General features: G+C 45.1%; 1 protein-coding gene across 1 annotated transcript in view; it reads right to left on the reverse strand.

The window, feature by feature from the left end:
• Positions 1 to 14375, reverse strand: part of LOC139551689 (GDNF family receptor alpha-2-like) — a 30267-nt gene extending 15892 nt beyond the window's left edge. Inside the window, exons 1-5 of the mRNA XM_071362960.1 lie at positions 14266 to 14375; positions 6798 to 6995; positions 5764 to 6185; positions 4817 to 5010; positions 4473 to 4660 (exon numbers count right to left, since the gene is read on the reverse strand). Of these exons, the coding sequence (XP_071219061.1) occupies positions 4473 to 4660; positions 4817 to 5010; positions 5764 to 6185; positions 6798 to 6995; positions 14266 to 14375 (1112 nt within the window). The remainder of the gene's footprint in view (positions 1 to 4472; positions 4661 to 4816; positions 5011 to 5763; positions 6186 to 6797; positions 6996 to 14265) is intronic.
• Between the last annotated feature and the right edge of the window lie 699 nt (positions 14376 to 15074).

Genomic DNA, 15074 nt, shown 5'->3' on the forward strand with positions numbered 1-15074 from the left:
TTTATCCCTGATGTCCTTACACAGCTCTCTGGTCTTGGCCATTGTGGAGAGGTTGGAATCTGTTTGATTGTGTGTGGACAGGTGTCTTTTATACAGGTAACGAGTTCAAACAGGTGCAGTTAATACAGGTAATGAGTGGAGAACAGGAGGGCTTCTTAAAGAAAAACTAACAGGTCTGTGAGAGCCGGAATTCTTACTGGTTGGTAGGTGATCAAATATTTATGTCATGCAATAAAATGCAAATTAATTATTTAAAAATCATACAATGTGATTTTCTGGATTTTTGTTTTAGATTCCGTCTCTCACAGTTGAAGTGTACCTATGATAAAAATTACAGACCTCTACATGCTTTGTAAGTAGGAAAACCTGCAAAATCGGCAGTGTATCAAATACTTGTTCTCCCCACTGTATATATATATATTCTTCAACAATTTTCCATCCTACAAATGTGGAATAAGCAAAGGCTTTGATTTCTGGTCAAATGGGATCTTAGAAAATATCTAGCAGAAAAAGTCTTAAAAGGTTTTAGAAATACATCAAAAACAATAGTCTTGAAGTAAAGACCCCTGCCAAATAGTATCAACATGTGTATTTAGTTTTGCAGAAATGATTGGCCTTCTGTAAATGTAAGAAAAATATTGCCTTGTGTTGTCATTCTGTTACCAAAAAACCCACATATCTTTAAGATATTTTTGAATTTCCCTCCCTCATTAGGAGGGAGGATAATGAAAGTTCACAGAAGTAACTGGTAAAGTTAGACCTACCAATTAGTTATAGTGTTTTCACTAATAAGAATTTGGTTGATTATTTATTAAGTGATTAAAACACGTACCACATTTTTACTAAATTGCATGTGTGTATGACTGACAGGTTTGAATACTGCGCTGTTGACGTTCTCATAGAGGTCAGTCATTCCATGGGAGTGTGTGCTTATGCCTTTGTGTGTGTTTTGGTGTCTATGTCGGTATGCGTTCAGGTGTCTTAGGATGGATGAGCAATGCTTCACAGGAACCTTTGAAGTTGACACACACACTGACTTCTGTGCCCTTGGTTTTGGGGGAGCTGTGATGGTGGATGTGGTGTCTGACTCATAGACAACGATCAAAGGGCAGAGTGTGTGCACGTGCTTGTGTGTATTTTTGTGTGTGTGTGTAAATTCATATTCGATAAGAGAACTGTGTTGAAAGATAAGACAGACTCACTGTCTGACAGCTAACTGCTATGCTGTATTCTAGTGTCCAAGCTAACAGCCTTGGCTAGCCAACGTAGTGCACATGCATATCGAATAAGGACATAGATTCTCTGTCCACTCCTCTCTCCCGACCGCTCTTTCAACTCTCTCTCCACTCTATCCCTTTTTCTCTCCTCCCAGCGCTCTTCTCGCTCTCTCTCTCTCTCTCCCTCTGACCCTGACTTGTCAGTTACAGTGAAGCAGGTTCACAGTTATCCCATGGGAAACACCTTATTATAATATTTACATTAGCAGAGGGAAAACACACAAACCAAACACAGAGAAATTATAATAATATGGAAATGTATAACTGACACTGCTGACCTTAAATATAATTGGTCAGAAATAACCTACACTCCCATTTTAACAACACCTACTGTATATTTATGAGAGGAGAGGAGACAGGCCCGGATTTATGGGGCAGGTGCTTCTCACCCATTTTATTTTATTTTGTGGGGGGGCATCTATCTATCTCAGAGTCAGCGCTAACAAATGTTCGGCCTCAGCTAGAGTGTTGTCCGGGAAAAACAGGGGGGTGTGCAGAAAATATTGCATGCTAAATTTAATCGCATTTGGTTGTGGTGTGTGTCAGTCATTTTGAAATCAAGTAACAACATCACAGAGATGCTTGAATCTCCTTGCACGTATGGCACAGATGTGAGACTCAAGGCCACAGGCTTATTGAAAACAGTGACAGAGCAGAGCTTTAAGTTCATTTCTAACAACAATTCACAATATCCTGGGGCTCCTCAACCCTCCTAATAAGTTACTGCAGTCTGAAGCAACTGATCTCCACACCGGTGTCAAAATTGTCCACAGTACTTATGGGTGCGTTGATAAACTGCGATATGATGCTGAATTCTAAAAGATTTCGTGTGAATGCCAGGAGGGCATGAGCACACCAGCTCCAAGCAAACTACGGAGACTCATCAGTAAAACTCTGCAAGAGCACTGAAAGTGGATCAGCATGTTGATGGAAATGAGAAGTGAACAACTGTTTTCAGCATTTTGGATGCCGTGCTGGGGGAAATGTCATCGCGATTTAGCAAACCAAATAGTCAACTGGTGGAGCCTCTGTGTACCATGGATCCTGAGCCCAAACATTTTGATGTGACAAGGTCAAGCCGTTCTTGGATCTAACCAAAACTGAACTAGTGGAAGCTGAGTTTATTGTGACCTGCAAAGAGAAATCGCAACCACACCCAGCAGCAACAAAGACCCCACTCAGTGTTCTTCAAAATAACAGCGGGCCTTTGTCAGCAATGCCGACTGCGCTGTTGGCACTGAAACTTGGATTAACATTTGGGGCACCTTCAGCAATGTGCAAAAATTCCTTCTCCACCCTGAAGTACATATTTCCTTGCACGGTTCAACACAGCATCGAGGAGGCTGCAACTCTTCTAAATGGTAAGCTAAAACCATGTGTTTTCCCTCATGTAAGCCTACTGGTTGTTGGTCATTTTCTTAATGTAATATATAGTTTAGGCGTTTGCTTTTTACTTCAATACATATATTTTAGATGTATTTGATTCTTAATGTAATTTCTTGTTTTTGCGGGTCTAATTGCTTTTGATAGATATACAGCTTTGCGTTATTTGCTGAGAAAATGGCCAATGTGGCCTATTGGTTGTGCTCGGAGGTAACCCCTGGCGTGGTGCTCCTCTTGGGTGGTGCATCTAACGTTACCCTTTCATCACACTGACTGGTGGAAGCCTTCTGTCCATTGTCCTGGGGTGGCGGGTAGCCTGGCGGTTAGAGAGGCGAGCCAGCAATCAGAGGGTTATCAGAGGGTTCCCGGTTCCAACAAGAGAAATCTGTCTACAAGTGAACAGCTCCTGGGCTCCCAGTGTGACAGCTCCCCGCACCTCTCCAAAAAACAACTGTGTGTGTGTCTTTTGGAGGAGTTGGGTTAAAAGCGGAAGTCAAATTCTGGTTGGACCTTGTGTGCAATTGACCAGTAAAGTGATCTTAAATCGATGGTTATGGTGTGTGTAGGGCTTCTCTTCAACATTGTATGCTTTCTTGTGTGCAAAATGAGAGTTGCGTATATGGCTGCATTTCAGAAGGGCCGACATTTTTAACATTTTGTATGTCGCAGTAGTACAGGACGAAACGTTCACTCTTGTTGTCATTAGCATTACACACAGTCGTTGTGTGATAGGCTACTGTAAAAGTGATGTCAATATTATGAAAACGACACAGCCTACTTTGTCACCCCTCCTTGTTATTTTGCTATGGTGTGTGTGCGTGTGTGTGTGTGCGTGTTGCTCTCGGAATGGCCATTTACTCTTATTCACGGCAGATTCTAATTGGCTACTGCCATGTAGGACATTTCACATCAGCTATGAATATAGAACATGCACTTAGTTTGATTTAGTTTGCTTTTCTGAAACTCTCCCACAGAAAAATGATGTGTAGGCCTATGGCAATTACAGCTGCATTTCGCATACACTTGTATGTCATAATGGGGTGCATATCTTTGTGTTATTATATAAAACGACAGTTGTTGGCCACATTTCAGATAAATTTTGCACATTTGAAAAGTAGTAGGACCAATCTACCTCGTTTTAATAGGGCTCTAAAGCAATACCCCCCCCCCCCCCCCCCCCCCCGGTGCATCTGTGAGTGTGTATTTGGTTATAAAGAGGGGTTTTGTTCTGCCTAAATCTTCTCTTTAATTAATTGTCATTACATATTTACAATATTTGCATAGCTAATGAGTTCATGGCTGCCTGCTCCAATCAGCATCCAACTCAGAGGCCCCAAGTTATACCCGCAGATACCATCCTCTACCTCTCTCTTAATCTCTCTACCTCTCTCTCTTCTCTTCTCTTCCCCTCTCACTCTTCTTCTTACTCTCTCCTCTGCCCCCTCGCTCTTTCTTTTCACCCTTCTTTTTCTTTCTCTCTCCATCTCTGCTCTCTGTCTTTCTTTCTCTCACTCTCTAAATTGCCCTGAAAGCCTTTCAGTACACACACAAACACCAAACCCCCCAAACAGACCGCACAAACCGCTGGGATATTTGGGACATCATGTAGGAGGAAGAGAGAAAATCTAATTCCTGAGGCAGCCAAAAGACTGATCCCAGCGCTCAATGTGTGTATGGTTGTGTGTGTGTGTTTGTGTATGAGCGTGTGTTCATGCATGCGTGTGTTGATGAGTGTACACACTTGAGTGTGTGTTTGTGCATGCGTGTGTACATGCGTGTGTACACTTGAGTGTGCGGGAGTGTGTAGCCTACCTGCAGAGTGCGTCGGAGCGGCAGTTGCGCCGTAGCTCTAGACAGGAGGGTCTGTGTTTCTCCTGGTGGGAGCAGGCAGGTACGATGGTCTGTCTACGTCTCTCTGCACAGGCCTGGTCAGGACATGAGCAGAACAAAAGGGGGTAACTCAGCTCCCACGACACACGCTCAAAAAACTGACGCAGCGCCTGGGGACACACAGGACAAATTGCAATCATTATAGTCGTATTCATCATCAACATCATCATCATTATCGTCATCCACCATGTGATGGGACTCTCGTTAGAAGTAGTGTATTACTAGGGAATAGGATAATTTCAGACTTAAATCCAACCACCACCCACCTTGTGACATCGTTTGCGGCTGCAAGGCTCCTGGTTGGCCTGTGAGGGCTGAGGAGGCTTGTTGCAGATAGCGATGTAATTGGAGCGTTGTCTCTTGCAGGTTTCGTTGAGGTTACAGGCCTTGGCTGCGTCAAGGCATGGGTTACACGGTTTTCCTGGCTCTGAGCATGGGTTGGCCTTGGACAGAGAGGAGTCTGGGAGATGTGTGAGGTTGAGAGAGAGAGAGAGAGTACACAGTGAGTACACAGTGGCAGAATACCTGACCACTGTGACTGACCCAAAAAGAAGGAAAGCTTTGACTTTGTTCAGACTCAGTGAGCATAGCCTTGCTATTGAGAGAGGCCACCATAGACAGACCTGGCTCTCAAGAGAAGACAGGCTATGTGCACACTGCCCACAAAATGAGGTGGAAACTGAGCTGCACTTCCTAACCTCCTGCCAAATGTATGACCATATTAGAGACACACATTTCCCTCAGATTACACAGACCCACAAGGAATTTGAAAACAAATCAAATGTTGATAAACTCCCATTTCTATTAGGTGAAATACCACAGTGTGCCATCACAGCAGCAATATTTGTGACCTGTTGCCACAAGAAATGGGCAACCAGTGAAGAACTAACACCATTGTTAATACAACCCATTGTCACGATCGTTATAATAAGTGGACCAAAGCGCAGCGTGATCTGGGTTCCACATCTTTTATTTCTATGTGAAACTCACAGCAAAACAAAAAACAGTAAATCTCAAAACGAAACGTGAAGCTAACAATAGTGCTACTAGGCAACTATCCATAGTCAAGATCCCACAAAGCACAAAGGGGAAATGGCAGCCAATCACCCCCCCAACCTAACCAACATAGAGAATAACAGGCTCTCTATGGTCAGGACGTGACGGTACCCCCCCCCCCCCCCCAAAGGTGCGGACTCCGACTGCAAAACCTGACTCAATATGAGAGGGTCCAGGTGGGCATCTACCATCGGGGGCGGCGCCGGTGCGGGGCGAAGTACCCACTCCGCTCGCGGATACCTCATCTTCAATGTCGGCTCTGGTGTGGGGATCGTCGCCGGATGCTCCGGACCGTGGTTCGTCGCCGGGGGCTCCGGACCGTGGATCGTCGCCGGAGGAACCAGGCCGTGGGTCGTCGCCAGAGGAACCAGGCCGTGGGTCGTCGCCAGAGGAACCCGTAGATCGTCGCTGGGGATTCCGGACCGTGGATTGTCGCCAGAGGCTCCGTACAGTGGATCGTCGCCGGAGGCTCCGTACAGTGGATCATCGTAGGAGGCTCCGTACAGTGGATCATCGCAGGAGGCTCCGGACTGGGAACCCCCGCTGGAGGCTCTGGACTGCAGACCGTCGCTGGAGGCTCTGGACTGCAGACCGTCGCTGGAGGCTCTGGACTGCAGACCGTCGCTGGAGGCTCTGGACTGCAGACCGTCGCTGGAGGCTCTGGACTGCAGACCGTCGCTGGAGGCTCTGGACTGCAGACCGTCTCAGGAGGCTCTGGACTGCAGACCGTCGCTGGAGGCTCTGGACTGCAGACCGTCTCAGGAGGTTCCGGACTCGGAACTGTCGCCGGAAGCTCTGGACTGGGAACTGTCGCCGGAAGCTCTGGACTGGGAACTGTCGCCGGAAGCTCTGGACTGGGAACTGTCGCCGGAAGCTCTGGACTGGGAACTGTCGCCGGAAGCTCTGGACTGGGAACTGTCGCCGGAAGCTCTGGACTGGGAACTGTCGCCGGAAGCTCTGGACTGGGAACTGTCACCGGAAGCTCTGGACTGGGACTGTCGCCGGAAGCTCTGGACTGGGAACTGTCGCCGGAAGCTCTGGACTGGGAACTGTCGCCGGAAGCTCTGGACTGGGAACTGTCGCCGGAAGCTCTGGACTGGGAACTGTCGCCGGAAGCTCTGGACTGGGAACTGTCGCCGGAAGCTTGGTGCGTGGGGCCGGCACTGGTGGTACCGGGCTGATGACACGCACCTCAGGGCGAGTGCGGGGAGGAGGCACAGGACGTACTGGACTATGGAGGCACACTGGAGGCCTAATGCGTGGGCCCGGCACTGGTGGTACCGGGCTGGTGACACGCACCTCAGGGTGAGTGCGAGGAACAGGAACAGGACGGACCTGACTGGGAACACGCACTTGAGGGAGAGTGCGAGGAGCAGGAACAGGAAGCACCTGACTGGGAAGGCACACTTGAGGGAGAGTGCGAGGAGCTGGCACAGGACATACTGGGTTGTGAAGGTGCACTGGAGTCCTGGTGCGTATAGTCGGCATCAATTGTTCCGGAACTTTAACACACTTTTCAGGACGAGTACGGGGAGCTGACTCAGGTGGCACCAAACTGACAACACATTCCTTTATTCCAAATCCGTGCATCCTCCACCAACTCAACAACTCTACAATTTCTCTCTCCTCCAAATTCTCCTTCTTCTCCCAGACCGGCTCTGGTTCACTCCTCGGCTCCGCCGACTGCTCCATGTTCCCCCCCCCAAAAAATTATCTTGGGGTTTCTGTGGCCTTCCTCCCCGACTTCGTCGCTGTCCCTCCTTTGCTGCTTCCGCCTGCTTCCATGGCAGGCTCTTCTCTCCTGCCATTATGTCGTCCCAAGTCCAGGATGTTCTCTCCCTAATCCCCTACAAAGACCAGGATGCCATTACCTCCCGGGCACGCTGCTTGGTCCGTTGTAGGTGGGATCTTCTGTCACGATCGTTATAATAAGCGGACCAAAGCGCAGCGTGGGATGGTTCCATCCTATTTATTATGAAGTGAAACTCACAGCAAAACAAAAAACAATAAATGTCAAAACAAAACGTGAAGCTAACAATAGTGCTACTAGGCAACTATCCATAGTCAAGATCCCACAAAGCACAAAGGGGAAATGGCTGCCTAAATATGATCCCTAATCAGAGACAACGATAAACAGCTGCCTCTGATTGGGAACCATACCAGGCCAGGCTCTCATAGATATATAATTACCTAGATGACCCACCCTAGTCACACCCCGACCTAACCAACATGGAGAATAACAGGCTCTCTATGGTCATGACGTGACACCCATATATATATTTGCCTTTTGTACTTTAACACTGTATATACTGTAGCCATAATATGACATTTGAAACCTTTCCTTTGGAAATTTAGTGAGTTTTCTGTTTACTGTTAATTTTGTATAATTTATTTGCACCTTTGTTTATTATCCATTTCACTTGCTTTGGCAATGTAAACATGTTTCCCATGCCAATAAAGCCACTTGAGCTGAATTGAGAGGCAGAGAGAGATAGAGAGGAGAGTAAGCTAGAGAGAAAAGGCTAATATGAGTACTGAAAGTTAACAGACACACACACAATCTGTGTCTAACCCCAGTGCTTGTCTTGTTACACATCACCAGAGACTAATGCAGGGATCACCAGCTAGATTCAGCTGCGGGCCAATGTTTTCTGAAGCAGATGGTCGGGGGGACGGAAATTAATTACAAATAATTTGTAGACTCTCAATTGACCGCAAGAAGCCCAAACAGAAATAATGTTTGACTAAAACATAATCATTTCAAATCTTGCTTACATTTGTATACAATCACGTGTCTCTCTATTATGCATGGGAATACTTGAGAATAGATTTCTTCAATTGAAATCACTTGGAGCTGATTTCCTGGTGTTTTTACAGTCTATGTCCAACAATGAAATTCCACACAAAACAATATATATGTATTTTTTTGCTCAGAAAACTTGGGGGGCCAAATACAACCCCCTGGGGACCAAATTCGGCACACGGGCCGCCAGTTGGGGAACCCTGGTCTAATGTGACCAAATATAAACTCAGGATAATATCTGTTTAATGAAGCTAGAAACACACACACACACACACACACACACACACACACACACACACACACACACACACACACACACACACACACACACACACACACACACACACACACACACACACACACACACACACACACACACACACACACACACACACACACACACTTTAAAGAAACAATACTGTCAGTGGGAACGAGACACTGTTATGTAAAGTTCAAGCCCTTATTCTCATTATCGGTGACACGGTTTGTTGTAGTGGGAACACATTCTAAATCAGCATTTTTATTTCATACTCCACATCGCATATTAGACTTCTAATAGAGCACTATTGGTCCCCGTAGGGCAACTCTGACACACACACACACTGACACACACACCTCCCCCTCCTTGTAGTGTATTGATTGTGTCAAATGAGCTGAGCTCAGGGTGATTGAAGTAGACAAGCCTTAATGACTGGAGAATAACGACTTCATTACAGCTTCACCTTCCAGCTGCACAGAATTACTGATGTGTGCACTGATGTCTGTATTATTTTCCGGTATGTGCGGTGTGTGTGTGTGTTTGTGTGTGTGTGTGTTGCTCTCGGAATGGGCATTTACTCTTATTCGCGGCCGATTCAAATTGCCTAATGCCAATGTAGGACATTTCAAATAAGTGTTTGGTTGTGTGTGAACTAGCTCTCATGGTCTCACGTCAGAATTAGAAGTTCATCCATGTTTCAGAAATGTCACATTTCTAAGTTGTTCCAAACGTCAAAATCTGAAGTGTTAAAGTTTAGGCATCAATTGTTTTACCTATTAAACTCAATTACAGCCAGGATGGGTTAGTCTCACTCTGGCCTTGGGGAATGTTGGGGAACGCTGTGCATATATATCTAGCTACCTGGCTGTGTGTTCCTTCCAATGGTGTATTTTATAAACCCTGGATTGCTGATGCTATGTGTTGGCCAGTGAGAGCCTTTGAAGCCACTGGTCAGCCATATTGGCACTCCCCAGAAAGATCATTCCTCCATAGGAATGAATGGAATTCTACAGCATTTCAATTAAATGTTTCAAGGACAAAATTATATGTATTTTGTTGTTGTAGTGAAAACAGAGACATTACACCATTCCAAAAATGATACTTTAAGGATTTAAAAAATATATTTTTTCAATTTTTTTAATGTTTATATCACATAATATAATTAAAACATATGCATTTGTGTGTCTGCAATATAATACATCTGGCAAAAACAAATGTAGATGTTAATAAATGCATTTCTATAGCTTAAAAAATATCTTACAATGGTGGACGAATGCTAAGATGGAGGGATCATCAACTAGAATCAGCCGCGGGCCAATATTTTCTCGAGCAGATGGTTTGTAGACCACCTCTGACTCTCTCTATCCCTATCTCTCTTTCTGTCTCTCTCCCCGCCCCCCCCCCCCACCCCCCACCTCCACGTACGCCTCCTATCCAGATATGGATTGGCGTCAAATATTGACTTGTATCATGGGTCAACTGGCTGGTGAGTGTGTGTGTGTGTGCGGGCGCATAGGTGCGAGGGCTTTGTTTGCAATCTAAACCGTGTCTTCTTGTTATAGAGTCTCAAGCCCATAGCCCAAGGCCCTGTCTATCTCTTAATCTCGTCCATCCTCCTCTCCTCTCCTTCCTGTGCTAAAGTATTCAGGGGGAAAAGTAAGGGATCCCAGGAGAGGGAGCGATAGAGATGGAGAGAGAGAGAGAGCAATATCCAGAGTGAGTGCATGGGCCAATTAGAGTGTTGCCCTGGGTCAGCTGTTATCTCTCTCACACAGCCTTTACGGGTATTTACACACAAAGCCTTGCCCCCAGACACACACGCACACACGCACACACATTCAGATGTGTACACATGCATGCACACACACAAACATGTACACACACTTTTACACATAGTGTCTTACATATATGTTTTATTAAAGTGCTGCAGTTGGGCAGCCTCTCAACTACACCCCCCTCCCCCTAGACAAGGTCAGAGAGAGGGGGGAGTGGGGGACGAGGAGAAGCGGAGAGAGGAAGATGGGGAAACTGGCAAAGTGAGGAGCGGAAAAGGAAAGGAGAAGGAATTTGACAAGGAGGGGAAAAGAGGAGAGATGAAGAGAGACGCCTGAGAGCAGCATAGACACAGCTGGCTAGCCTGACCAAAGCCACACACACACACACACACACACACACACACACACACACACACACACACACACACACACACACACACACACACACACACACACACACACACACACACACACACACACACACACACACACACACACACACACACACAACGACAGACATAAAACACACGCACATGCACACAAACATCTGTAGAATTAGATAGATGGAAAGAATATGGTAGAAAAAGATATGGAGATGTATATGTGAAGCTAGACAGTACTGAGCAGAGCGAACTGTACAGCAGTGGAGGCTGCTGAGGGGAGGACGGCTCATAACAATGGCTGGAATGGAGTCAATGGAATAGTATCAAACACATCAAACAGGTGGACTCCATTCCAGCCATTATTATGAGCCGTCCTCCCCTCAGCAGCCTCCACTGCTGTACAGACAGAGCTATGATGTGTCAGATGAAAGAAGAGGAACCTCGTTAGAACCAGAGACTGATAAAACAGAACCGAACATGGAATGTATTCAACCCCCCTCACTTAGATAATGATCAATGTCTAGAGTCCCCTGTGCTCAGACGTACTGCAGGGAACACACACGGAATAATTAATGTGCATGTAGCAGGTTTCACAATAGCAGATATGCACAAACACACACACACACATGCAATTACACACTCAAGCATGCAAGCACGCACGTATGCACAGCCAGGTTGTGAAATTCAATGTCCATCCAGGTACCTGGGATGTCGGGAGATTACTTAAAAACCAGCCCCTTTGGTCAACGGTGAGCGTTATTACCGTACCATCAACTAGGCTTGCAGTTTGCTAGGGAGTTATTTTTTTTATTTAACCTTTACTTAACTAGGCAAGTCAGTTTAAGAACAAATTCTTATTTACAATGACGGCCTACCCCGGCCAAACCCGGACGACGCCTGGGCCAATTGTGCGCCGCCCTATGGGACTCCCAATCACGGCCGGATGTGATAGAGCCTAGAGCCTAGATTCAAACCAGGGACTGTAGTGACGCCTCTTGCACTGAGATGCAGTGCCTCAGACCGCTGCGCCACTCTGGAGCCCAGTTGTGGACGAGGGTAGTGGATGGGGGTAAGCCGCAAGCTCCGGATCTGGCTCAGGGGGCCGCGAATTCAATTAAAGTGTTAGGCACTGGTTTTTTGTTTTAAACCTAACCAAAACCTTAACCCTGAACTTAACCATTCGGAATGAATGCCTAAACTTAAACTGGAACTGACAGGATTTTAGCAACATGACATCTGTTCATATACAATCCCAGGAATAATATTTCACTTTTTATTTAAATTTAAATTTTTTCCCATTTTCAAAAATTCATAGAATGTTTGGGAATTACGTATGCTAAGGCATTTGTGAAAATTTGATTGGGAAAGCGGCCGTGCGTTTGAAAGTGGCCGTGCAGTTGGACAATTAACTGCAGTAATAAAACCTAAAAAAAGTCTCTGTCTCGTCCAGCCAATCAGATCTACTGTAGGCATTTATTTGCCACACAGGCCTGCCATCATTCACTTTGAACTGGACTGTGTGTTTACGGGCAGTTCCAACAGCGCGACTTTAGATCATTAGAAAGCATTCGCCAAAAGCCAAAAAATACACCTGAATTGATTTCTGCAAATATGTAAACACCACGGGAGTCCTCTTACAGTACATTTGGGAACTTTACAGTCCTATTGATCAAACAACCATGAAAAGTTAGGCTCTCTCTCCATCAGTTATGCACAACAACAACAAGATCAACAACTAATACTAGCCAGAGCAAGATGAGCTAAAATCTAATGAAATAACATGAGGTAAACCCCCTCAAACTTTTTCAGTTAGCTGGCCGTCAAAATTGCACTGATAAACGATGGGGAATTGTAGCCTACTCATCCCAATCAAGCACCCAAAGCTAACTAGCTAAAGTTGTCTAACTTGCTAGTTAGCTACTTCCAGACACAAACGAGAGAACACCTTACTCTGACCATTTTACTCGCCCTAGCAGAGCTGGTTAGGCTGTTACATGTTATCAAGACTAAGTGTTACTTTCTTTGCCTACATTTACTGACACCGGTTGGTCATATCAAATTGCATTTGTCACATGCACCGAATGCAACATATTTACAAAATAAACTAAAGTATAAAAATAAAAAGAAGTAACACAAAAAATAACAATAATGAGGCTATATACAGGGGTTACTGGTACCGAGTCAATTTGCGGTGTCAGTGGGTGTTGCACGTTCATAAATTCATCAGTTATTCTGCACTGAATTTGCGAACGCTAGCGATATGCTAACTGGTTAACAGTCATTCAAGTTCTTACTAGCTAACCAACTGTCACCTGCATCTCTAGCTGTGTTTATCCACCGAAAAACGACATGAGGGGAAAAAGTCAGTCACTCACCCACTCCTTCAATGACATGACATCCTCCTAACAGCTAGCTAGCTGTTAGGCTCCGTGTCTTTAGCTTGCTACATAAATAGATAAGCTAGCCTATTAGCCACGTTATGACTGACTTGTGATCATTGCCCTTGCTTAGTTACATTAGTCAGTTTTAGTCCAAAATATTGAGCCATTGAAACTGAAACAGTGCATCCCGAATAAAGGCAGCAAACAATGTACCAGGCCAATTGTGATTTGCAACCTGATAGCAATATTTTTGGAGTACCAAGAAATGTATTGGTGAATTCTAATAATCATATATCGAACTGCATCCATCTATTCTGCCAACAATGCCTTAGTGTACGTCATGGAACGTTGAAGCAAATATAACCTATTTTTAAAACCTCTTATGAAGATTGGTGAATGTGTAGCATAAACTGGGAATTTGATATTATAATTGTGTGTTTGTTTCATATCTGCAATGTAATTAAATCGCTGTCAGTTCCACTTTAACGAGTTGTTTCTGTTGTAACTGTAACTCTATACGAACTTAAGGGTCAAACTATGAAGTTTTGAGAAACTTCGAAATTTGACGTTTGGAGAAACATGGACAAAACCGTGAAATCTTGTTGTGTATGCAAGCAAGCATAACATCAGCAAACTGCTCGCCTACATGACGCCAGAAACGCTGTCTTCCCGGTACAGTTGAAACCGGGATTCATCCATGAAGAGCACACTTCTCCAGCATGCCAGTGGCCATCAAAGGTAAGCACTTGCCCACTGAGGTCGGTTAGAACGCCGAATTGTAGTCAGATCAAGACCCTGGTGAGGACAGCGAGCACTCAGATGAGCTTCCCTGAGACGGTTTCTGACAGACAAATTCTTTGGTTGTGCAAATACATAGTTTCAAATGCTCACTAACAGGGATATAAACACATTTCTGCACAACATTTGAGAGAAATAAGCTTTCTGGGATCTTTTATTTCAACTTGTGAAACATGGAACCAACCAACATGCATGTTGCATTTATATTTTTGTTCAGTGTATATCCCATCTTCCTTCCTTCTTTTCTTGTTCCCTCTCACCCTCCTTCTCCTTCTTCTCCACTTTCATTTCGTCTTTTCTTTTCCTTCTCTCCGCTCTCTTCTGCTATCTTCACCTTCTTCTCTTGTCTGTTCTCCTCCTTTGTCCTCATCCATAATAATGATGTGAGAGGTCTAAATGATGTCTGTTATGTCACCATGTGATTCAGTCACACTCATTTTTCAAGATGGCGACAAGCATGTCTTTTTTTCTCTGATCAATGTTTGTAGCTGAATTTTTGTTTCATATAACTGTGAAAACATTGGACAATAGTGCATACTGACTTTTAAGGAGACATACAAAACATGTCTGCTGAAACTTTTGAGGCCTACTTCTATTTACCTGGGCACCCTACTCTGCACTGGGGCATTTTTCTGAGCAGACACCTTCCTACTGCTTTTTTCATCCTTCCACTTGACATTGTGCCTTGGATGGTTTTGAATTTCTACCAAACAAACTCCACTTCGTTTAGTATACTTGGATTTACTATTTTTTTACTCTCCCACCACCCGGTATAGCGCTTGCCTCCCTCCCGGCTTCCACCACCCTGTGCTGGAAACTACATACCCTCCAAGGTGCTTCTTTCTTGGCTAGCATACTGGTAACATGGCCTCCGTTGCGTTGTTGTTTTGATGGGCCCCAGCATTTAATAGCATTGAGTAAGTCACTGCTCTCTCCTTGCTGTTGTTAGGCTGGTGAGTTTTGTGCCTTGGGTGTATTTATATGCTGGGTCCTAGTGCTGGCTGGGTTCTAGTCTGTGGTTGGGTTCTGGTTTGCTGCCTATTACTGTGGTGATCCTACAAACTGTGTG

Source organism: Salvelinus alpinus, chromosome 24, assembly GCF_045679555.1.
Source record: "Salvelinus alpinus chromosome 24, SLU_Salpinus.1, whole genome shotgun sequence".
NCBI classification, from domain to species: Eukaryota; Metazoa; Chordata; class Actinopteri; order Salmoniformes; family Salmonidae; genus Salvelinus; species Salvelinus alpinus.